Raw genomic sequence first — 26897 nt, forward strand, 5'->3', positions numbered from 1 at the left:
AACTAATAGAATAAGCATTAATAAAAAAAAAATTGGTCAGTTATATACTTTATACCTTAAGGCCATGTTCTCACAGCCGAACGGCCGGTGTCAGAGATCATTCCGGCCGGTATGCAGTACCGACCCGATGATCTTCACTGCCGCTGAATTCGGATGTGGGCGCATCAGTGTGCGCATGCATCCAAATTCCCCGCTGCACACAATGGAGAGTGCAGCCAGAGCCGCACGCTCCATTGTGTGCACTGACAGGTTCTCTGCGGCCGCTATTCACTGGGCTATGTTTGCTGCGGAGCAGGTGTAAACTTTTGTTTGGTTTATGCCAGTTTAGACTCATAAACTTTAATAAAAGAGACCCCCCCTTCACCCGTCTTGCCATGACACACCTGCCCGCCCATCAAGAAAGCGGGGGATAGGGACGGCGTACGTTCCTTTTCTGTGACGTACGCCTGTGGTGCATTTTGATAAATATTCCCTATAATGTAATTGGGTACATCGAGAATAACCGCAGCATGTTATAATACTAAATGCTTAGACTGCTTTGGAGAATGGAAAAGAGAGCGAGGCACCTCCCTGTCGTGGACTGCTGCTCCCTGCTCCGATTACAGCTCCATCCTGATGCACTGTAACATAGTTATACAGTAACGCTCTGATCTTATCCTCTAGGGCTAATGGGTAACAGCTTTTAGTTGATTTTTTCTCTTCTCCTGGCGGAATGAGGATACATTTAAACCAGTGTTCCCAAGCTTTTTTGTTGAGCCATTAACCGCTCAATTAGACTATTAGCCTATTTTTAGTGCAGAGAAGGACCACCTCTTAATCAGATTGTAAGGAACAGTAATTGTATTTAGCCCATCTATGGGCTCCTGTGCTGCCAGGGGAATATTTTCACAAGTCCGGAGAATGTTGGCAAAGGAGACAATTAACTATTTACTACTATAGCTTCCTTCCTCAGTGAAGTAAAGACCGGAGGAAGAATAAATGGCTGAAATAGTGAATGATGTTGGTAAATATCTTGTAATCTCAATGATGTCGGTTAGGCAGGGTACAGCTGTGTGTATTGTATGTCATAAGTATGTATGCTATAACCTGTAATGGACAGGCTCTCAGTAGGATTCATCCTATAGCAGCAGTTCCTGGTAAATGTATTAACTGGTCGAATAATATCTGATTGGCAGGGTGCCACCACCCGCCACCTATCCCATCATCTGCTCTGCCGCAGCTCTGCTACATACACAATGAATTGCCGGAAATGGTTTGTAGTAACCTGGTACCACCAATACACAGTGTAGTTCCCATTCATTGTGTATATCCTGGAAATGTGGCTCTACTGAACAGCTGATTGGTGGGGTGGTGGGTGTTGGCCAATCAGACATTTATGGCATATCATATGAATAAGTCATCAATGTTAAAGCATAACAATGTATAACAATGCAGATTTCTGACCAACCATTCTGACAGGTTAAAAAAAGAAATTCTTAACAACATACATGATGTATGTAACCCCAAAAGAATAGTCGAAAGCTTTATTATGGGATAGCCCATTAAGAAGGTTAAGCGCCTTTGAAATGTGTTATCCAATAATACAGTTTCTTTCAATTAAATACTATTGGTGCTGGTTGGATGGTGTATCCTGCTCCCAACATGGACATCAAGGCTGGGTATGAGCGCTCCTTGAAATCACTCTTTTTCACCCTCTCTACATTGAGCCAACCATTTTGCGCCAGACATTGCTAATCCCTCTCCACATTGAATTCTTCTTCTGATCCCAGCATAGGAGGATCTCAGTGTAGGTGGCTGCTCCCCAAGGACACAGTAATATTGGGCTACAAGCCCTTTGAGTGAGGAGACTCGGATTGATTATCATTAGAAGGAGCGGGCCGAATTGGCGCTATGGAGGCTGTGCAGTGCTCCTAATGGTGCTCCAGATCGAGGATCACACTGCTAACAGCACGGGAACAGCACTGCTAACAGACATACCTTCCTCCTCGGCCCCATGCGCAGTGGGGGGCTAACTGCGGGTTACATTCGTTTAACCTGTTCCCCTTTAATGAAATGTTTTTAAGTATAATAATGAAGTTTCAGAATGTTTCCCCTCACCCTTTGAGGAAATATGGAAAGGAGGGGGCAGATAAGGAAGGTTGTCTGGAGGGGAACTTTGGGGAGTTTACTGAAAAATCACATTTCTTATACCCACAGAAGGCTCTGGCCATATGAGATAAAATAATGCAGATGGAAGCTATGTTCCCACAACGTATCTTTTCGTAAAAGTACAGCCGTTATTGAGATAGGCAACAACGGCCGTATTCTTTGCTAAAAGATACGTTGCCTGTTCTTCTATGGGATCCCGGCCGGAGCGTATACACATGGTATACGCTCCGGTCGGGATCTCTTGCGGTGCCGCAAACAACTGACATGTCAGTTTTCTGCGGCCACTATTCAGTGAATAGCAGCCGCAGAAACCCATGTCAGCGCACACTATGGAGCGAGCTGCTCTGCCCACAAGCTCCATAGTGTGCTGTGGGGAGTTCTGATGCGGGCACGCACGGATGTGCCCGCATCAGAACTCTGCGGCGCTAAAGATCATCCGGCTGGTACTGAAGTACTGGCCGGGATGATCTTTTCAGAGACTGGCTGTTCCGTGTCCCGGCTGGGTCACGGAACGGCCGGTCTTATACGCTGTGTGAACATAGCTGGAAGCTGGGTATACGTCTCAAACCAAATATGTGGGTTCTGTTTGGAGGTTTGAGGGTTTATACTTAGAGTTCTACCCTCCTATTTATATAGGTGTGAGGGTCTGCGTTTAGATTTCATTGTCCTCTAAGACCTTCAGCAGAAATCTATTTCTAGTTTTCCGGGCTGCCTGTATCATGTGTAACCAGAGCAATTTTAATCAAACATAATATATGAAGAAATTATATTTCAAGATTATGAGATTTCCAGGATGTTGTATTATTATTTTTTTTCTTATACGTGTATGGTACTAAACAGGAGGTCTGGACACTTTACCAATAATTGATATTGGCCCCTGGTGTTTCTGCAGAGATTTGTAACTGGAAACCTGATCATCAGCATGTTGCAGAGCAAATGTGTATGCGCCGAGTTCTACAGAGGAAAATAAATCCTACTTAAGTAAGTGAATATCAAATATTAGTGGAAAAATACATTGCAGGAGATGATTCTCAAATGGAAATCTCTCCACAGCAATATATAAACAGATAGATATCATAGTACACAGGTGGTGAATGAGTACAAGAAGTACACTCTGCATTATGAAGTTATAATCCCATATAGCTGTATATTTAGATTGTACCCACCTACAAACCCCCCGAACCCCAAAGTACCGTTGGTTAGCTGACATCAAGTCCTTTCCCGTTGCAGGGTTCAAATTGGTCCTTGTGCCTTCTTTAGGGTAAAAAAAACACATTTGTAGTCCAGAGCAATGTCAATGAGTTGGGGGCCTGGAGCACCTGTGCCCTAGACCTGCAATGCCTCTAGGGCCTTCCTTTCCACGCTTCTTCAGTAATACCCCAGGCAGGGGCATAGCTAGGGGTTCAGCCTAGGGGGGGCGAGTGAGTCTCAGTGGGCCCCCAACCAATTATGTTACCCATAGGGAACCTCAGGGCAAATGAGAGCAGCCAATGTATGCCTCCATGTAGTATTTAGACCCAATTTTAGCCCTCATATAGTTTGCAGGGTCCCTCTATGCTCTCATATAGTAAAAAGGCCACATCTATATCCTAACATAGTAGATCATCCCCCTTGTTTCTCCATATAGAAGATATAGCCTCCCTGAGCATCATATGGTAGTTAGGCCTCTGTTTCCCTCTGTTTTCATGTAGTATTAGTTAGGGCCCTCTGTGTGCCCTCATAGAAGTTAGACTCCCCTCTGTGCATCTATCTAGTATTGAGACCTCTCTGTGCAGGCAATCCAGCACCATCTCATGTAAGTAATTCTCCTGGTACGTATTCCCCATGCAGCCACCCCCTTCCTCAGCAGTAATCTCCATAGTAATCCTCCTGGTGGTTAGACACCACCACCACCACTGTAAGTAGACTGTACCTCCAAATTAGGTACCCCTTTTCGGTTAGCCAGTGCATCCCGCTCTCTAACCCCCATAGATAACATCCTTCCAAGGAGTTAGCCCCACCTACCCACATAGGTCTCCTCCTCTATAACTAAGGGAAAAAAAGCCATACTTACCTGCTGTACGGTTGCAGTACTGTAGTCTTCTCATGTCAACTCTTTTCCTGCTCTCTGAGCACACGAGTGACATCACTCATGTCCCACAGCTCTAAGGGAGGGAACGGCCTGTTGTGGCCAAAACAGTGATTGGCAGGGTGCAGAGCCAATGCTCTCCTCGCCTTGTCAATCACCCTGCTGCATTCAACTGTATGTTCTCCTCGCATACAAGTGCATACAGCTAAATGGTCAGACACAACATACGGTAGCCGTGTGGGCCCCCCAGAAGCACTGGTTGCTGGCCAGGGGCCACCTTCACCCAATAGACATTTGTTCAGTCTGTCTGCAAAAGCAATAGCAGCAACTGGCGAAATCTTTAGTGGGCCCCCCAGCCTGTGTGGGCCCAGGAGCGGCCGCCCCCTCTGCCCCCACCAAATTACGCTACAGCCCCAGGGCATTCTTTTCTAAAGCTCCTCTGAAAGGCTAATTTGCACAATTTAAACAGCACTTCAGAGGGGCATTACTGAGTACAAGGAGGGCAAAGAGAAAATCCCTGTGTAATAACTAATGCACGGCCGATAGCTGATTACGGCAAGGGCTCCACGGACAACATTACCCCCTTCAAGACCGAGCCCATTGATGCATGGATGTCCGGGTCAAATTAAAGGGTTATTGTAGTAAAAAAACTTCCTCCCCGCCTTCTAAGAGGTATAGAGCGTTTATTTTTCCACCTACAGGGCTGGTTGGGGTGTAATTTCTCTAGTTGTGCCATGATCTCTAGTTTTTATTAATATCATGTTGGTGTAACCAAAAAATTTTTATCGCATTTTATAATTTTTTTTCTAATATATAATTGTAAAACATTTTGCAATCCTGTTTTATTTTTTTAATCCATTTATGCCATTCACCATGCGGGAAGAATAATGTAATATTTTAATAGATCGGACACTTCCGCACGCTACGATATATAATATGTTTATTTATTTATTAAACTTTTATTGTGTGTGTGTGTGGGAGGGGGTATAAGGTTTTTTTTTTTTTAATACTTTAAAAAAAAAATTACACTTTAACATGTTTTTTTCACTTTAGAACATGCAATCAACAGATTGCATATACTCATCTATGCTATGCCATAGCATAGCATAGATCAGTGTTATCAGCGATCTGTGCATAGAGCCTGCCTGTGAGCAGACTCTATACATGGATGGCTGATCCGACAGGACGGAGGTAAGTGGCTTACCCCCACCTGTCGGTACAAGCATAGCTGCAGGGGTCCCGATCACTCAGTGACAGGAGCTTGTCCTGTCACTGAGTACCTTAAACGTTGCGATCGCTATAGATCGCTGCGTTAAAGGGGTTAATGAGAGGCAGCTGCGGGATCGCAGCTCTCACTGCAGTGGTCCCACACACACAAACCCCTTCCCAGTCAGGAACGTATATATACATTCCTACTGCACAGGGTATGTGCAGTAGGAACGTATATTTACAGATTACTGACGTGAAGGGGTTAACAATGTCCATTTTCGAGCACTGTTATAGGCTTAGTAAGCAAGCACGGAACTAGCAGATTGGTGCTCACTTACACTGCGGGGTCAGGCTATGTAATACAGCCCTTACACTTTCTCAGGATGCCACAGATCTGTTATCCTTTTTGTCTGATTTGCTGATCTAATTGCAGAGATTGGCACGGAAGAAGTTAACTACATTTAAGTGGCTGCTGATTGACATATAATCCTTATTAAAGGAATAGACAGCAGTGTAAGACTGTGGATGAGTGTTGTGTACACAGTTTTCTAGTGGACACATTTTTATAGCATTTATGTGGCTGGCTCGATATTAAAGCGAGTCTGACAGCAGCCATCAAAACTGCTGACAGCCCATTACAGAGATCCCCCTCCCCCCCCCCCAGCCTTACTGAGTGATATTCGCACCTATATGCAGGGCCAATTCTAGATTTTCTGCTGCCTGAGGCGAGAATTAAAATGGCGCCCCCCCCCCAGAGGTGACAGGGAAGATTCTGCCGCCCCCTCCAGGACCACACAATCTGCAGCCTGAAGGCAGAATCCTCATTCCAGCTCATGGAAGAAACGGCTCTGCCTATATGTGAAGTTACTAAAGTAGACATTTACACACTTTAGTTTAGGTTATAGGCCTTATTCCGTAGAGTCCTCGCACTATCCACCCGTACAATCCGCTAAACATTAGGCATTAGGCATCCGTATTGCATCCGCATTTCTGTTAATCCGTTTTTTTTACTGACTGCACAATACCCTATTACTCAAAACTGCTTACAGATTCCCCAATAATTTAAAGACATAGACAATTCTGTACACAGTGAGAGTAAAGGTCGCTGGTGGTGGTGGGGAGGTTGAACGCTGGCCACAGACACAGAGAAAGCTGAACACACTGAAGTGGCAATAGAAATAGCAAATGATGTATGCAATGTAGAAACAGATATCAGGCACTCAACAAATTTGCAATGAGGTCTTTACTCACACAAAGGGCATGCAGCAGAAAGGGGGGCAGGTAGAAGTGCGGGTGTATGCTCTTTGGCAACGCTGTGTGAACAAAGACCTCAATGCCTCAGCAAATTCGGTGAGTGTCTGTACATATAGACAGTTCTTGGTGATATCATTGGTCTGGTCTACACTACTGTACGAGAACCAGTGAAGAACAGCTCGGAGGTGGCATCACTATGTAGTACTGTGTGGCGGTAGTAGTGAGGCTCTAGAACAACAGTTACCTATTAAGCTGGTGGGCTCTTTTACTTGGGTTTCAGTAATAATCTACATAGCTGGTCGCCTGAGATACAAATAGGTGGAAAAGTAAGCGCTACAGTATATGTGCTGCTGTCTTTATTCACCTTTTCGTTGAGTGCATATACAGTACATTTGTACTTTATTCTTTACATATGAATGAAATCTATTAGTGCAATTGAGTCTCCTGGCAATAACCAGCTAAATTACACACAGAAGTGTCAGTAGCTGCTACATTTAGTTTGGTCAGGGTATGTTCACTCATGCAGTAACGCAATGCAAACGATATGTGAATGCATCACTTCATTGCAGTAATTAATCAAATAATTGCAGTCCAGCCGTCCTTCATTGTATTAACGCAATGAAACTCCAACGTGTGTGAACGTATACTCAGGGATTCTCGCAACTCAAGCATTTGAATACTGGTGGCTGAAGAAGTTGGATGCAGCCCTAGGGAGTCCTAGAAAACATGGGTACAGCCTATGGCCTATGACAGTTTTCCATGTTTTCCTTGGCTCCGTAGGACTAGATCAAACTTATTCAGCCACTGGTGTGTAAATGCTGAACAATCAGACTTGAGTATGCTGGAGTTGCGCTCATGTCTATGGTTACTCATTGGTGGTAAATGCATTACGTATACCTTTTTAGTATCCTGTGTAATGACCATCGCTCAAACCTAGCATTTGTGTAAGTACCTTGCAGTTCTACTGATATATTTCTCTCTTTGCATTTAATTTCATAGGCTGGGAAAATCATTCTTATTTACCGCAAGTCCCCACATAAAATATTATGCAGATTCTTTATCTGGAGCATCTTACTGGTAAGTTCCTGTAAAATGAAAGTCTTTAAAGGGAACCTGTCACCTGGGATGACGGCGTTGAGGTGACAGGTCCTCTTTGGGGTGGATGAACCATCAGATACCCATGGATAGAACAGCGCTGTAACGGGAAAGCCGGTGCCGCAGTCTGTTTTTTTTTACCAACCGCGGCCCGGTTTCCGTGTATGGCGTTGTTTTATCCACTGAGGCTGAAGCACTGGAGCGCCCCGGGGTTGAAGCCCCCAGTAGGAGGAATCCCCCGCCCCTCTATGACACGGCTCCATTGATTCTAACGGAGCCGCGTCATAGAGGGGAGAAGATTCCCTCCCACTGGGGGCAGCCAGCTCCTGTGCTTCAGCCCTGGACCGGTACCCGTGGATAGAGCGGCGCCATACAACGGAACCGGGCCGCGGATCGAAAAATGGATTGCGCCACCGGTTTCTACGTGTTGTCGCTGTTCTATCCGTGGGTCATATTAAAGAGGACATCCTCTTTAAGTGTCACTGTCATTATGACTTTCATAATCTAAATCAACAGTAGATGTGATATAAAGCAAGTTTGCAATTTACATTCATTATTTTTTTGTTGTTATCATGCTGTAAAACAAAGCTGAACTTACCAGAAATCCAGGTCCAGTCTCCTGAAGGCAGATTTTCTGATTTGTGCCGGTTGTAAAAACAGACTAAACACAGGAATTACAGCCAGTACAGAGAGTCACGGCTCAATGTGTCCATCAATCACCTGACTGCCTTCTCTCTGTGAGCGCTCAGATGGCCTTTGATACACAGGACTTCCTGTTGTCTGACTGTTTCCTGTCAGAAAACAGGAAGTGCCATGTTTTCCATTAAAACTAATAATAAAAATAATGATGAATGTAAATTGCAAACTTGCTTTATATCACATCTACTGATGATTTAGACAGTGACGGTGTCAGTGTCACTTTAAGGGTATCTTCACATGTTGCAGATTTGTCCTATTGTGGTTTATAGGCCAAACATGTTACAGATTTTATACATTTGGCAAATGTTTTTTTTGTGGTAGCTATTTTTAGCATATTGTGTTTTTGGGAGACCCTTTTATACAGCATTTATAGATATTAGGTTGGATTCACAGTGTTTAAGCAGCACATCAGTGGTATACATTGGCATTCTGTCAAAAACATATGCAAACATTTATGACAAAGACTCGCAGCAGGCTTAATAAGTTTACTAGACAGAACAGTGTTATTGGGGGGGGGGGGGGGGGGATTTATTAAGACTGGTCTGAAATCACCCCATTGACACAGCCAGATTTATCAACACCTATATTTCTGACATGGTTTACGCCTGTTTGCAGGTATGGGGGAAGTCACACCCCTATCCCTCTTTGCTTCATCCCCTCCTGCCCATCAGGCGAACAGGGTTTACTTCTGATTCCACGGAGTAGGGTAAAATCTGACCCTTTTTGGTAGCACACTCCAGGAGCGCACATTGATAAATTTGCCCCTAGTGTCTACATTTAGTCTATTTCCTAAATGTATAATTTTATTTTGCAGAACTCCTAGTTCAGTAAATTAAAGGGGTAGTTCAGCAACAACAACAAAAAAATGTCAAATCAGCTAGTGCCAGAAAGTTCCAGAGATTTGCAATTTACTTCTATTAAAAAGACTTCCAGTACTTATCAGCTTCTGTATGTCCTGAAGGAGGTGGTGTATTCTTTCCAGTCTGTAGAGCAGGAGAGGGTTTTTTTCTTAATAGGGATTTGCTACTGCTCTGAACACTTCCTGACATGGACAGAGGTGGCAGCAGAGAGCACCATGTCATACTGCAAAGAATATACCACTTCCTGCAGGACATACATTAGCTAAAAAGTACTTGAAGACTTGAGATTTTTTAATAAAAGAAAAAAGTTTGGGGTGAACTACCCCTCTAAACTTTTAGGTTGTTATATTCAGACAATAAAAAAAAAAATACAAACTACAGCCATAAAATTGGTATAAATTTCGGCTGTATTTTTAATTTAATAATGTTCTACATTACAGTGTATGGTAAAATATACTATGTATAGGGCTATAACTAAGCGGTATTTAGTACAACCAATGCTCTTTGTTTAAATACAGAAATATATTTAACCATTTTAACATAGATTTGTAGATTCTGTTTCCTGTTTTGCTTGATTAATAAGTAGCACGCAGGGAAGGTAACGCGAGTCGATGCTATGCTACATACTCACTGTGAGCTCTACATTTCAAGCATGAAGTCCGTTTATTGGCGTGCTTGGAGGAAAACACAGGTGATTGAGAGCAACCATAGTAATATAATATGTATTTATCACACTAGTCCCTTTACGAAGACTAATGCCACGGGACCTCTACTTTCAATTTCCTGCTGAAATACTTTTTCCTGCGCTATTCATTACACAATTCCAGTTCTATAGTGTTTTGTTTTTAATTATTTCTTACCTAAACACGGCACTGTACACAGTGGAACATGAGCTGAAATAATTGGGGTCATTGGAAGAGCAGGTCTCTCCATATGTGGAACAGTCTGGAGTTCTTCTACTTTGCTGAGTTCACTGTGATTTCACTTGTTGATTTTGATAGAAAATTCTCAGGGGGTGTCCATGTTAGACCCAGCGGGTCACTAAACAATGCTTAGGAAATGATTAATTCAGGATTAATGGTTATTTAGTTACGTAACAAATGTCAATATGTTTCTTCGCACCACATGGTCTACAACCATCTATCAACCATCGGAGAGTGATAGGCAGGGAGTTCTTACATATATCAATTAAGGAGAAGGGGTTTATTCAAGGGGCAATACCACAGTTCTAACCTCTCCCTTGTAACATATTCAACTGTATGGGCATCCCAATGGCACTCATACAATTACGAATAGTCAATAACAGGGCCTGGAGCCACTAGCAACTTGTCTTGACCCTTTAAGCTTGCTCTGAAATTGCTGAGACAAAGTCTGTCTATCTTTCTACTACTAAGGAGGCACTTTGTGTATGGAGCACTAGGGGCAAAATCTGTGTGTGGGGCAATAAGTAAGCAGCAATAAGTTAAAGTAAAATAACGTCGTTTTTTGCCGTGATTTAACTGACTGCAATGGCAATGCATTGAAGTCAATGGGAAGATGGATGTCCAATGCACAAAATGCATTGAATAACGGATGTTTCTACCACGGACGTCAAAATAATGAACATGATCATTATTTTCAGTCTTTTCGGACGTTTTTTATTAGTTGTTCACACACAGTTTTTCTTTTATCACAGTTCTTTCTCCGTTTTTACTATTAAATTCAATGGACTTTTCAAATAAGCTGCATCCAAAGGGCAATTAGTAATCAATTAGTGATAAAAATAATGTGCAAACACCAGTCATTGCACAGGGGAGGCCAGACAGTTAAATGACATCTGTTATTTTAGACTCAAAATAACGGACATCATTTTAAACGGAGCTGAAAAAACGTTGTGTGAACATAGCCTAATACAGTTTATTTATTTATTGTAGAAGTGCCACCCATATGTTTTATGGCATGGCTGTTTTTTTGTTTATAGGGTACCTACCAACTAGTGGGAACAGTCACACATGGACTCTACCACATCTCATGTATTATAAGAGGCACATGCAATATTTCATCCATTTGTTCATCTTCTCTGCTTTTTTTTCCAGTTTTTAACACCCAACAAGCCCAAAGTCGAGCATTTATTTATTACTATTATATTTCTGTGTTTCGTAGAGGAGACTCTTTCTTGGAGGCTTTAAACAGCTTCTATAACCCAAGAAAAAAAGTTGTCTGTTTCATGTAATTGAAACCTTTGCAGACCAAAGTCATAGGAACTACTGTAATGTCCAGAAACCCATTAGTAAACCTACATCTATACAATACAGACTGTTACTTAATGGTTAAGGGTCCTTTAAGACGGCCCGCTATAGGGCCATGCAGGGACGCAAGCGAGCACTGATCAGAGATTCCTTTCGATTTACACATGAAGATGTGTAAACTTTGAAGGCGCACAAAAGATGCAATCAACTGACGAGTGGGCGTTTTAACGTTCCTCGACTGATCGCTGACATTTCTACAAAGCCCAATTATCAGCCGAAGGAGAACTTCTAGCAATGCTCCTTGCCAACAATCGGCAAGTGTAAGGGCCCTAATACACGGGACGATAATCGTGCGAAAAATCGTTATATCGTTCGAATTTAAACGATAATTGTTCTGTGTAATTGCAGGCAACGTTAAAAAAAATCGATCGGATGTCGTTGATCGTTGATTTAGATTTGAACCTAAAATTATCGTTAATCGTTCGCTGTAATTCCGTATTTTTTCACTAATCGTTCAGTGTAAAAGCACATTGCCCATTGTTTTCCTTAGATCAGAAGGAATAAACGCGTATCTAACGACAATCGTTCTGTGTAATATGGTCAACGATTTCAGGTTAACGATAAACAATCTCGTTTGCGATCGTTTATCGTTAGTCGTTAATCCTTAAAAATCGCTCCATGTAATAGGACCCTAAAAGGGGCTTTAGACACATGGAGGGAGATTTATCAAAGGGTGTAAAATTTAGACTGGTGCAAACTGCCCACCGCAACCAATAACAGCTCAGCTCTTAGCTCTGTTAACATGAAAGAGGAGCAGTGATTGGTGGCAGGGGGCTGTTGGCATCAGTCTAAATTTTACACCCTTTGATAAATCTCCCCCATGAATCACATTTTAGTTTAGAACTGGGAGTAAGGCTACATTCACACGTCTGCAAATTTTGCAGACCTACAGACAGTGAATGGCTGGCCTGGATTATTTCGTTAATCGATTAATCGTTTCGATTAATCGTTTACTTATGATCGTAATTGCGATCGTTTTTCTTCGCTATTTATTTGCTATTGCGTTCGTATCTATTGCAAACGACCGAACGATGCCTTATTCAATGCGAACGATATGCGAACGTTTTGCGAACGAGCAACAATAAAAATAGGTCCAGGTCTTATAAAGCGATCAACGATTTCTTGTTCGGTCGTTAATCGTTAACTGCATTTCAACCGAACGATTATTGTTTAGATTTTAACGATTTAACGATAATCTGAACGATAATCGTCCGGTGGAATAGGGCCCTAAGGCTATGTTCCCACACAATATTTTTGCTCAGTATTTTGCAACTAAAACCAGAAGTGGGTTATAAACACAGACAGGCTATGTTCACACACTGTTGAAATTGAGTGGATGGCCGCCATTTAATGGCAAATAATTTCAGTTATTTTAAAACAACGGCTGTTTTGAAGTGACTGTCGTTATTTGCTGTTAAATGGTGGCAGACCACTAAATTTCAACAGTGTGTGAACATAGCCTTTTTCAGAAGTGTTTTCAATGCACTTCTGGTTTTAGTTGCAAAATACTGAGCAAAAATATTGTGTGGGAACATAGCCTAAAACTTTTTTTTTTTTTTTTTTGCTATCCTGTTTCCGCAGCAGGGTATGACTGGCTAGAAACAGAAGAAACATATCCTCTCAGTAATGGGTTAATACAGAGGAAGCATAAATAAAGCATTCGAACACCATTTGCAAGTACTGATGGATATCACTGATCTCCACTTACATGTCTTTCTGTAAATGCTTTTAAGTAAAGTGTCTTTTACTACATTTCACTCACTTTCTAATTGGCAAAAGGAACCAATATTTCTTGCATGTTTCTCTGTATTTCTGTTATTTGAGTATGTTTGTTTTGGCCTGTGTGGCCTATAGAGAGATACCTAGTTAAAGGTACAGGAGCCCATAACCTGTTTCCTTTGGAGAGTCTTACCAATACTCATTTACTATCTGTAATTTGTTTTTTGTTTTCTGGAATACAAAGTACTAACGTGTTTTCTATCTTTAGGTCTGTCTGTCGGGTGGGGGTTCCTGAATAGTTCTCTTTTAAAGACGAGTACTGGAGACTAAATTAGCTTTTACGTTTACTTCTCCTCTTAATACAGTGACACAGAGATTTGTGGTCACTGTAAGAGGTACAGTGTCACACTCAGATGTCCTCCATGTGTGCAGGAACGTTCGGCACAGCCAAGCATTCCGGTCTTCTGTATAGTAAGGGTTAAGCTGCATCGAATGAGCTCTCCCAGTGGCGTAGCTACAATGAAGGCAGGGAAGGCGACTGCTATGGGGCCCCTGCAGGAAGGGGGCCCGAGGAAGCCTGCCCTGCCTTCATGGTAGGTACCCCACTCCCCCAGGGGTCCAGAGAGGAAGAGGGACCCCCACTGCACTGTTCAGCCCCCTCACTGTAGTGCCGGTTGAGCGGGCTGAACAGAGGAGCAGGACCTGCCAGACGGCACAGGAGAGGGATGAAGGACCTTTGGGTCACATGACCCAAAGGTCCTCAATACATCTATGTGAAGATCAGCCCGGACTACAGGAGGAGGAGGGGGAAGCCTGGGAGCTGTAAGTGCTGTGTATGTGTGTCAGTGAGTGTATATATGTATCTGTGGGTATATGTATATGTCAGTGTGTGTATATATGTATCTGTGTATATATTTATATGTCAGTATGTGTATGTATCTGTGGCTATATATATATATATGTGTGTATGTCAGCAGTGTCTGTAGCACTGGTGTATATGTGTGTGTTTGTGTATGTCAGTAGTGTCTCAAGTGATTGACAGGTTTGCTCCCAAAGATGTTCTGCAGCAGCTTCTATTAATGCTGGGCTCTACTCATGGTGTATACATCAGCACTAGTGTAATCACATTACAGCGTATATATGTGTGTATGTCAGTGGCGTATCTGTATATATGTTAATGGTGCCTCTGTGTGTGTATATGTGCGTCAATGTCTGTGTTTGGCGGGGAGGGGGGGGCGTACAGGATTTATGGGGCCCCATACAGTTTTTTGCTATGGGGCCCCATGAGTCCTAGCTACGCCCCTGAGCTCTCCCAATGGTTTATGTCAAAATAAAGCTGCCGCCCATGATTTTTCATCACACCTGACCCCTTTAACCACTGAGATCATCTGCTCCCATGAGCCCATTGCTCATGAGCTACTCTCTACCCAGTCCTACTCTCAAGGACCCTGTTCCCACAACCTTATTCTTATCAATGAACCCATTTAGTCTGAAACTACTTTACACCTGGATGCATTGGGATGCACTTTTGGCCTCTGGGTAACTAACCTAGCACTATAGTTCCTCTCAAATCTCCGAACAATAGGTTTACAGTACACTGCAGCCCCCATACTCCACAGCCAGACTCTCCCAGTCCCTAGTTACCAAAGGGTCACTCATGTGCTCACCATCTCCTCATGTGACACTTTCTTCAGGCCTTGCTTAGCTGAAGTAGCAAAACTGCTCCCCACCATAATTTCCTCAGATGTCATAAACATATTATACATTAAAAATTCTTAGAGGGGCGTTTATTGAGACTGGCGTACCCATAAGCCAGTCTATAACTAGGCCCCGCCCCCAATCATCCTGCGATATTTACTAAGAGGCGCATACCCCTTAGTGAATCCGGCCCAACCTGCGCTTGGTGCAGGGATTGCGCAATAACATTAACCCTGGTCCAGACAGGTGTTACATTTTTGCCTGGTTTATGCCTGTTTCCAGGTGTAACCCTTGATAAATGAGGTGCAGGAGGAGGCTACGTCTACACCCGCCTTGCCATGCCGCCCCTAACCAGTCATCAGCAGAGAGGGGGATATGGCTCATATACGCAAATCTTCCCCCTTTTTCTGTGGCATAGACCAGAGGCATATTTTGATAATTGTTCCCCTTGCAGTCATACTGTATACATCCCCCATAAAAGTATAATCATATGAGAACATGACTAACCTAAAATGAATCTAACAATATGCTAGAACAATAGGTCATGTGACTGATGATTTAAGTTGTGTCTCTTTAGGGTTGTGAACACAACATTTAGTAACTGATCAATAGGTATTTCATAAGAAGGAACATTTGTTGTACGCCATGCTATATTTTGGCATACCTACTGTTACGAAACTTCTCATGGTTGTCAAAGGGTTAAGAATGTGCAGCCCCATAATCCTCGGACTCAGGAAAGTACCTGCTGGATCTTGTGGCTTCTCTCTGCAAACTGCCAAGTGAATTTATGACATTACAAGACAACAAAAGCTATTGATCAGCAGACAGCGGACTCCATTTTTCTAAAGTTAATCAACTCCACTGTTTGATATTCAGCCTCCGAACTGTCAAGGAGAAATGAAAGCTAAAGGATCATAAATAGCCAAGTTGGCAGCTGAAGCAGAACTTTAAAAACCTAATGTGATTTTCTATAGTAGCTTGGCCTGTAGACTGTATAGACCAGGACCCGATCACCGAATCCTGGCTCCAGGCAAACTACTGAAAGCATTGTCTGTATCCTGAAGAAGTTCATTGGGACTTTGTGATAGGTTCACTGCAAATAATGGGCTATTTATTTACATGTGCCCGACCCTCATGTCTCTTTTCCCTATGGCACAGTACAAAAATACTGGATACAATGTGTGAACCCGGCCAAAATGTAGATCACAAGTGTATAATGACTTATTTAATCCTTTATGTGGCCTAGGTTTAGCTATAGACTGATGAGCAATCTTTCTTTTCATGGGACATTTTATAAATGAAGCCTAACAATGGCCGTATCCTCTCAGTCCAGCATTACAGGACTGACAGGGAGTGACTATAATTAGCTTTTTGTGTATTGGTCGATGGATTCTTCACGTTGCGTGCTCCATGTCAGATGGAACAAGTCTACAGGCCATTGCAGTAGAACAGGATTCCAGCTGTTGAAATTAGTTTAATCTAAAATCAATACAAATGCCACCAATGGAGAAAACAATCTGTTTTCGTACTTGCTGTGCAAGTTAGAGGATGCGGGACTATAGTGGATCTCGTATCTTAGCCATAAAAACAGCACACAGCATATTCTATGGGCAGAAACTCAGTGGTGTGGTCAACTCTAGAACTGTACAATGTATTATTTAATAGTTCTATCATCTTTTGTATTCGTGATGGATTGTGGCCAATGTGATGTTATAGAGATATAGGCTGATGTTTGTTCTGCATGCAACTTTTATATTACGTATTGCAGAAGAAGAAGCTAAAAGTTGAACTGAGCAACAAAGACATTGTTTAAGTCACTGTTGAGACCCGACATGCACTGACGTAATTTCGATAGTCCTTTTGCTATCTCTATCAGTACTGTGCATGGGATAATTCCTTTCTTCTTGATTAGTTAAAAGGTTTTCTAATCCAATTTTCTATAGTCTGAAGATTGATGAAAATTGGTGAATGTACTGTGTAAATTCTGAAAATACTTCTTCCTCTTTAATAAATATTTTTCCTGTGCATCCTCTTCGTGTGCTAATGGTTTGTCCTACCAGTGGGCTCAGGAAGATTGCCTAATAAGTGGAAGCTGCTGGTTTTACAGGATTCAGACCCCCTGTCGTCTTAAAGCGAGTGTACCAGCAGTACAAGTTTTGCACATGGATAGAACAGAACGGGGTACGGGAAAGTTTGTGATGCGGTCCCTTTTTTTGAACTGCGGGAAGGTTCTCGCATACAGCTCCCATCTATTCCCAGGCACCAGCTGGGGGTAAAGCACTGAAGGCCGGGCCGGCACACCTCCAGTTGGAGGAGACCCCTGCCCCTCTACGACATGGCTCCATTAGAATGAATGGAGCCGCATCATAGAGGGGCTGGGATTCCCTCAACTGTCTGGTGCCCAGGCGCTGTACGCGGGAATCGCTTCAAAAAAAGACCACGGCACTGCTTCCCCACACTGCCGCCGTTCTATCCATGTGAGCATCTTAAAACCAATGTACTGAATATACATTCGCTTTAAGAACTGAATTTTTTTTTCTGCCTGACCTTCTAAGAGCCCTAACCAGAATGAGCACTTATAATGTATTGCAAACCTGAAAAAAGGAGGCAAACCTGAAAAAAGGAGGCATCCACTAGATTCTGCGGATCTGTCCGATTTATGTTGTTTCCGTCATGTTTTACTACTTTTCAAAAATAAAAACGTAAATTTTTTTTTGATCTTTCTAGCTACAGAGGTGAATGAAGTTTTGTTTTCTTTATTTTTTAATAACATTTTGGGGTCCATACCAGTTTTTGATTGCTTTTAATTTCTGAAGGTGAGATGACAAAAACACAGCAATTCCATACAGAACCAAATTGTAATACCAGACATTTCAATTCTTGGGGCGCACAGCGGAATCTGCCGGTGCATATGATAGAGCCTATGCAAATTTTTCCATCAGAATTACTCGGTGCACATATACCCTAACAGGGGTGTAAAACTCACTGCCCTCCAGCTGTTGCAGAATCACAATTCTCATCATGCCCGGGCAGCTAAAGCTAATTGCTTGTTTTCACAGAGGGATTTATCTGACAGATTTTTGAAGTCAATGCCAGGAAAAGACTATAAAAAGGGAACAGGTCATAAAGGAAAGATTATGACTTCTCTTTTTCCTAAATCCTGGCTTTGGCTTCAAAAATCTGTCAGATTATCTGTCTGTGTAAAGGCACTCTAAAGCTTTTGTAACAGCTGAAGGGCCACAGTTTGACACCTGTGCTCTTTAGGTTCAATGAAGATACCTCCACTATATAAACAAAATATTACTAATAATACCAGCATATACAGGACAAACAATACTGTTAGACCATGACAACTACCCTCACCATACAGTTACTGGATAATAGCGCTATACTGTCACTGAACAACATCCACAATAAAGAGACCAATATTCTGCCTTAGCAGTGACCGTATTGAGGTAGATCAAGGTGTATACAGGTTCTGCAGTTCTTATAAGTGATTATAGTCCATCTACATCCAGTGACTCACAGGAGGAGTCTTCTCTGCATAAATTGCAGGTGATGTTTTTGATATTCAAAGCTGTTCACGTTTTCCTTTGCGCTCTATCTGGCTCCGGCCATCATGAAGACTTCTCTGACCATGACTCTTCTCCACAGGATCTGCTAGAGAAACATTTTAGACTCCTTGATCCAGAATCATCCTCATCTCTATCCAAACTTCCCATAGTGTAGCCCCCTCTATGTAGTATAGGCCCCTCTGTAGTATACCCCTCTGTGCAGTACACCACCCCTTCCCCCAGTAGGTCTTCTCTGGGCAGTAAAGGGAAAGCATGTACAGGATGTAGAGGATGCTGGAAAAGCTGCATGACCTCCATCATACTAAGTATTAGATGCTGGGAAAGCTGGATGACCCAATTATACTGAGTACAAGATGCTGGAAATGACCAACATCATAAGAACATAAGAACTGCACTCCACATGATGTCCTCATGGACTTCTTTATTAAATAACCGACAGTGACATCAAACACTGTGTGGACTCCAGTGGTCAGGTAGTGGTAGGATACAGCCTGTTTCGTGCTGATTGCGCCTAATTAAACCTAGGGGGGTCCATTGAAGCGCAATCAGCGCAAAACAGGCTGTATCCTACTGTATTGAGCAGCTGGTCACTTGCTAGGTGGTGAAGTGTGATGCCACTCCGGTGGTGGTTGGCCGAGATACAGCCAAGCTTTAAGATGTTATTTCATGACGCCAGTGCCGGTTGGGCACACAGGTGTAATGGCACGCCTGCATTTAGTTTGGAAGGTCGGTTGTACCTTGTTCCCCTGTGGACAGTGTCCTGCCGGGCTGCTCTTGGGTTAGTGTAGTCACGGTTGACTGGAGTGGTGTAGGGACCCTCCTGGACTATTGGAACTGCCACCCACAGAAAGGGGAAATGTCCCAAGGATGTGGTCACAAAGTCACTTTATCATAAACAATCTCGGTTTTACTTAAAAAGTATTTGTGTGCAGCAAGTTATACAGCTTTGCTTTGACAGGGTGCAATACACTTGATAATTCCCTTGATAAAGCACTTAATAAGACACTTGATAGTACAGCAACCAGATCTGTGATAGGAATACAGCGAGGAGTACAGTCGTGCTGACTGAGTAGCGTGTTTAGAGATACAAAAAATCAGAGAGGAGGATGTCGTGAGAGTCCCAACCCAAGTAGTACTGTGCTCTGCTGGGATGTTGGAGGATGAGGTAGGAGAATACTTAGAAGATGAAGAGAATACTTGTGCCCGTGTATTGACCTTTGAGTCTTCACACCACCTAATCCCCACCAGTGTCGGCTGAACCATCCTATGAGGGTGACACAAGGCCCCAAACCTTGTTACCTGGGATGAGTGGAATGCTGAGGGTTCCCTGCTGACAACCGCTCTGCGAGATAGAGTTCCTAGGCTCTTAGCAACTTTGCTCTATCCGGATCAGTTCCTAGCTTACTGCTGTCTGTGGATACTGTCCTGCTCTGTGACTCTTCTAGTCCACGGTGTAAAGAAGTCCATGAAGACACCATGTGGTGAGTGCAGTTCTTATGTTCTTATGATGTTGGTCATTTCCAGCATCTTGTACTCAGTATAATGGGGTCATCCAGCCTTCCCAGCATCTAATTCTTAGTATGATGGAGGTCATGCAGCTTTTCCAGCATCCTCTACATCCTGTACATGCTTTCTCTTTACTGCCCAGAGAAGGGTGGTATACTTAACTTTTTATAATGTTGGTCATTATCTGGAATCCTATAATATGAACTAGCACCACCAGGTCTCCCCCATTCCCTGTGAGGTGCTTGCTGATGCTACTTGGGAGTGCAGTGCCAACCACTTATCTGTCTTGCTGCAAGATGCTGGGAAGCTGGGTAACCTCCATCATACAAGATGCTGGGAGGCTGGGTAACCTCCATCATACAAGATGCTGGGAAACTGGGTAACCTCCATCATACAAGATGCTGGGAAGCTGGGTAACCTCCATCATACAAGATGCTCGGAAGCTGGGTAACCTCCATCATACAAGATGCTGCGAGGCTGGGTAACCTCCATCATACAAGATGCTGGGAGGCTGGGTAACCTCCATCATACAAGATGCTGGGAAGCTGGGTAATCTCGATCATACAAGATGCTGGGAAGCTGGGTAACCTCCATCATCCAAGATGCTGGGAGGCTGGGTAACCTCCATCATACAAGATGCTCGGAAGCTGGGTAACCTCCATCATACAAGATGCCGGGATGCTGGGAAGCTGGGTAACCTCAAAGTCGCAGTGATATCAAATCCCACCTGCCGCTGAACAGCCCCTCTCTCCTCCTCAGGCTGTTTATTCTGGCAGCAATAGGGTTAGTATCCGTCCCACGGTGCTTATTTTCACAGGGGCGGGGCTTATTGGGACCTATTGGGACATTAAATCAGCAGCAAAACCGTCTGATGCCAACTCCCCCACGCTGTGGATCCCTGCTGTGCAGTAAGGCCCCCTCTGTGCAGTACAACAGACACACACAGACACACACCTACTCACCTCACCCATTCCCCAGCTCTTCTCAAGCCAAGCCCGTCCTTTTCTAGCTTCTGGTGTAGGGAGCCAGCCTGACTTGCAGAGACTGTCTGCACAGGAAGCGATCTCTGCTCCAGCGCGGCGTTCCCTTTAGCTGTGCCTTTGTCTTAAAGTCGTACGCACAGCTAAAGGTCACTAAGGCCCGGGGATCTGGAAACCTTATCCCAGATCCCTTGGTGGGTTACCATTAAGTTGAGGGCCCGTTCGCCAAAAGGTGGCGGCTGCGGACCAAAGCAGCCACTGGGGGCAAATTCGCCTCTGTCAGTGGGCCCCCAGCCTTAGAGGGCCCGGGAGTGCCCCCCTTATTTCGCTACTGTCACATAGGCTTCATTTAGTTTCTCATTATCTTGCACTTTTTTGACATTGTCATTATGCCTAATTGCCTTGGATTTATACTTATGTATAAATCTTTCAGTACCCTGCACCTGTTTTCTTTCTGCTTGGCTCATATAAGGCTGTAAGGAACGTGTTGCCATGCTGTAAGTAACTAGAGCAGAGCCCTGAGAGCATGATGTGCACATGGCAGTACAGACCTCTGTTCAGTGACATCTCTGCTGGCAGGCAAAGCCAGGAACATTTCATCCATCCCTCTTACTCAGTAACCTCACAGCTACAGCCTGGCATGTGTCAGCTAGCGTAAGTCTTCCTTCCCAATTCCTCACCTCAAAGAGTGACATAGAGGCCAGGGGGCCAAACATACTGGCTGAGAGGAAATGACACGGGATACACAGTGGTACAGCTTTTTTCTGCATTGGATATTTGACTGATTCTACTGCTTGCCTCAATAAAATGAAAGTTGTTTTACAATAGTTTGTGTATATAATTTTAAAGGCGCTTTTTGATTTATGATTTGACCTCCAAATAGGCCATTAAATACTATAAGAGGCGAGCTGACACTTAGCAGCCCTGCCCATCAGCTGTTTGCCAGAGGTGCGCCGCCCAGATGTACATGTAACCAAGCAGAGTGAGGAGGCTACCTGGACTTTTCTTTTTAGTTCACAAGAACAGTGGATGCTACCCCAGCAGCCTTAGATCTGACTTAGGGCCCTATTCCACAGTAACGATAATCTTCCGGATCGGCCCCATTTGGCCCGATGCGGCCGATTATCGTTCGGTGAAATAGAGAGAACGATCAGCTGATGATCGTGTCATCGGCTGATCGTTCATTTAGGGCCAGACCTAAAATCATCGTTCCCCCACCGTGCATCGCTACGGTTGAATAGCGGTGCGCGGCGGGCGACCGATGATTTGACAAGCAGCAGCATCATACATTACCTGTCCAGGCTTCTTCTCCGCGCTGTCTTCCTCCCCGGGTCCCGCGCGCTCTATCTTCAGAATGGCTGGTCAGCTGACGGAACGCTCAGCCAATCACAGGCTAGGACCGCCGCGGCCTGTGATTGGCTGAGTGTGGCCTGTCAGCTGACCGTCCATTCTGAAGATAGAGCGCGCGGGACCCGGGGATGAAGACAGCGCAGAGAAGAAGCCTGGACAGGTAATGTATGATGCTGCAAGGGCTGCAAGGACATCGGTAACGATGCCCTTGCAGCCCTTGCTCAACGATCATCGGGCCGTGGAATAGGCCCAGTAAACGAGCGGCGATCTAGCTCATTTACATAGTTGATTGGGCCCTCCTCGGCCCGTGAAATAGTACCCTTACATTCTAACTTGAAGTCTTTTTTTAGTTGGCTATTATAAAGAATTGATTACCCTGGCTTTTCTGTTGCTCTTGACTGTTCTAGAACTCTAACATCGCCACTAAATGTCATTAAAATGTAGTCTGATACTGTGTACACAGGGAATGGAGCCAGAACCCTTGACTCTGGTTGCTGTGTAGACCTGGGCGATATCATGTTGCAGAGAGTATAATAGTCTCACTGCTCTTACAGTAAAGAATCTCTGCACTGTCCATTCAAATATTTGTACATTGTGATCAGATCGCCCCAAGTCTCTTTTCTAAACTAAATAACCCCAAGTTTGACAATCTGTCTTGGTACTGTAGTCCACCAAATCCCTTAATGACCTTGGTTGCCCTCCTCTGCACCTGCTCCATAATACCTGTTTTATAAAGAGGCAAAACTACATTCTTAAGGCTAAAAATGTACAACTCACCCTACTGCAGTTCCTGGTGTGCGGATCCACACTGGGCTCGGTGTGTGAGCGTGATCAAAGCGAAATGACAAACAATTCAACACTCGATAAAATCAGACGTTTACTTTAAAAATCTTTGAAATCGCATGATGAGGTTGCAAAAATACTGACCAAATACTAACTGAAATATACTGTGTGTGAACCCAAAGCACCACATTTCACTCCCCAGCGTCAGGCACATGCACACCCTTTGTATCTTTAGCATCTGTGCCTCTTTTGAATTGGCAGCCACTGCCTGGCACTTATCACTAAAGTTGAGTTTACTGTCCAACATTACCTCTGGGTCCTTTGGAAGTAGTTTTACCCAGTGTTTTATTATTCAGCACATAACTGCACTTAGTATTTCTACGACCCAAGTGCATGACTTGACATTTATCTGCATTAAACTTAATTTGCCATTTATTTGCCCAAGCAACCAGCTTCTAAAAAACCCTCTGTAATATAATATGATCCTCCTTTGTAGTTATTAATAATAATAATAATAATAATATTATTATTATTATTATACTCATTTTTGTATCATCTGCAAATAGGAAGATTCTACTCTGTATAATCTGTACTCTTTTACATATATTTTCCCCTAGTCCCAGAATCCTTATCTTGTAAACCAACCTTACATGTGGCACAGTATCAAATGCCTTTGAAAAGTCCAGATACACAATGTCCACAGCCTCCCCCAGGTCCATTGTATAACTGACAGGACTGATCCCTCATAAAACCATCAACTAACTTCCAGAAACCTATTAAAAGCTGTAGGAAAATGTATTTATTGTTAATTTGTACATAGGGAGGGGACATTCTATAGTATACTTTATTTCAAGTATGTCAATAGTAATTCTAATGCTAGTCACACCAAAAGAGTGATTGAACTGCCAAACTCCCCCCAATGGCGCATGTCCAGCCAACATGCCCAATCATCAGACATATGCACAATAAATATAGACAGGTAAAGCAGGGAGAAATGGCTTTGGGAAGTGGATGTCAGCTGTGCTCTATCCCAGATCACTTGGCATATTTCTTTTCCCTTCAAACTGATTTGGTCAGGATGATGTTGGCTAAATCCAGAGTTCTATCTCAGCTCACTTAGCACCTACGTCGTATGGACATCTTTCGAATGTGACTGTTTAATAATGTTCCTTATGACAGATGCTCCTTGACTAACTTATCACCCCGAGAACATGTTATTTTTGTGGCATACTAGTTCTATGCAATCTCTGTACTACTGCAGTTAATTTTTCTTTAAAATAGTACTAATACTCCTTGCTTTTATACCAATGGCATGTAGGTTTTTTTCTGAGATGTTTGTATAAAATATTTTCACATCTGCATTAAGTCCAACAAAAAGATGCTGATAAGTTTATTGGACTCCAAAGAAAAAAGAAGCTGGCTGCCCTTTTCTTTATCTGTTTGTGTGTATCATTTTTTTCAGTGAGCCAACATGTTCATGTATAGTATAGTGTATTTTACTTTTTTTTTTTTTTATATGTCCTAACCTATATTTATATAGCAACAATGTTGTATAATCAGTTCCTGTCTTAAGGTCCCCATACACCTTATATACCAGTAGGCTTTGTCTCACGCTCGGCCATCGGTAGATGTAATGGGGCTCTCCAGCTCGACGATCGGAAGATGATGATAGAAAATCACTGCCTAATTCTTTTGTTTTGGGAGAACTGAACCGCAAAATGCAAAATGTTCTGATGTATATCACAAAATTCAAATTTCTAATTCAAATCATTGGGAATGCTTAGCAGCCAGTAAGTGAAGGATACAGTGTTATAACAATATGCTTTTATTCTCCATAAGCTTTTATAACAATAAGCTGACAATTCACTGTATCCTTCACTTACCGGACGATCAATGCTCCCAATACCCAACAAAATTTTTATTTAACCCCTTCACATCAGCAATCCGTATATATACGTTCCTACTGCACATAGGGGTTTGATGTGTGCGGGACCGCTGCAGTGAGAGCGGCCCTGCAAACATCCGGGTCCCAGGAGCTGAGGATATTGAGAGGCAGCTGTGATCCAGGCCCCGTCCACAAATGCCAATCCACAGGTGATAAAAACGACTTTTTACCAGAACAAGCACCATGACATATAATATAAAATAAGTAATGAAAGCTGTAACATTAACCCATTACACCTGTGGAGAGCAGTCAAAGTGCAAAAAGGGGGTGACAAGTGACACTCACAGATCAAATTCAAACGTATGTGCGCGCACACACACACACACACACACACACACACACACACAAATTCTCAAGGTTCACTGTCATAGGAAGCCAACTCAACTAGGGCAGACCATTAAAGGAGAAGTCCGGCTAGGAAGTCTAATATCTTTACTGGTAGGGGTGGGCGGGAAATAAAAAACAACTTATAGTCACCCCAATGCCCTGACCTGTCACCTGTGACTGTACTCCTGTCTGTGTTATCTATATACTAGTGTCACCTGTGACTGTACTCCTGTCTGTGTTATCTATATACTGGTGTCACCTGTCACTGTACTCTGTACAGTGCCGTGTCCCGCTCCTGGACCTCGTTGGTTGTCTTCTGAGCTTCCAGCCAGGTACGTCATGACCCAGCGGACAGATGCCCTGCTCAGCCAGTCAGTGACTGGGGCGGGACATCGCTGCAGTCACTGGTTGGCTGAACAGGGTAAATGCCCCTCTTCAGTGACTTCCTCTTTAATACCAGAGCCATAAACATAAACTAAGCTGAGATTTCCTATTCTGTACAGATAATTTCCGAGCAGCGCCCTTTCTATCAACACAGATAGCAGTCACAGGTGAGACCAGTATATAGATAACACAGATAGGAGTACAGTCACAGGTGAGACCAGTATATAGATAACACAGATAGGAGTACAGTCACAGGTGAGACCAGTATATAGATAACACAGACAGGAGTACAGTGACAGATGACACCAGTATATAGATAACCTAGACAGGAGAGTGACAGATGACACCAGTATATAGATAACCTAGACAGGAGAGTGACAGGTGACACCAGTATATAGATAACACAGACATGACTATAGCATACCTCCCAACTTTTACAAAGAGCAAAGAGGGACATGTGCGCCGCGGTCCCCATAGCCACGCCCCCATAGCGACCCTCTATAGCCACGCCTCCATAGCGACCCTCCATAGCCACGCCCCCATAGCAACCCTCCATAGCCACTCGCCTACAGTCACCACATGCTGCTGACTGAATAGTGCCCTATACAGTATCCGAACCCGCCAAAAATGCCCTATATAGTATCCAATCCCCCCAATAGTGCCACACATAGAATCCAATCCCCCACATAGTTCCCCACATAGTATCCAATCCCCCATATAGTGCCCCACATAGTAGCCAATCCCCATATAGTGCCCCACATAGTAGCCAATCCCCATATAGTACCCCACATAGTAGCCAATCCCCCCATATAGTGCCCCACATAGTAGCCAATCCCCATATAGTGCCCCACATAGTAGCCAATCCCCCCATATAGTGCCCCACATAGTATCCAATCCCCTCATATAGTGCCCCACATAGTAGCCAATGCCCCCAAATAGTGCCCCACATATTATCCAGTCCCCCATATAGTGCCCCACATAGTAGCCAATGCCCCCATATAGTGCCCCA

The 26897-nt window shown here is 43.5% G+C and overlaps 1 protein-coding gene across 3 annotated transcripts in view; it reads left to right on the top strand.

The window, feature by feature from the left end:
• Nucleotides 1–26897, top strand: part of LOC138798719 (heparan-alpha-glucosaminide N-acetyltransferase-like) — a 222682-nt gene that overhangs the window by 163018 nt on the left and 32767 nt on the right. For all 3 annotated transcript variants that reach the window (XM_069979277.1, XM_069979278.1, XM_069979279.1), the window contains one exon: nucleotides 7679–7756. In XM_069979277.1, the coding sequence (XP_069835378.1) occupies nucleotides 7679–7756 (78 nt within the window). The remainder of the gene's footprint in view (nucleotides 1–7678; nucleotides 7757–26897) is intronic.

This window comes from Dendropsophus ebraccatus, chromosome 8, assembly GCF_027789765.1.
Source record: "Dendropsophus ebraccatus isolate aDenEbr1 chromosome 8, aDenEbr1.pat, whole genome shotgun sequence".
Taxonomy (NCBI): Eukaryota; Metazoa; Chordata; class Amphibia; order Anura; family Hylidae; genus Dendropsophus; species Dendropsophus ebraccatus.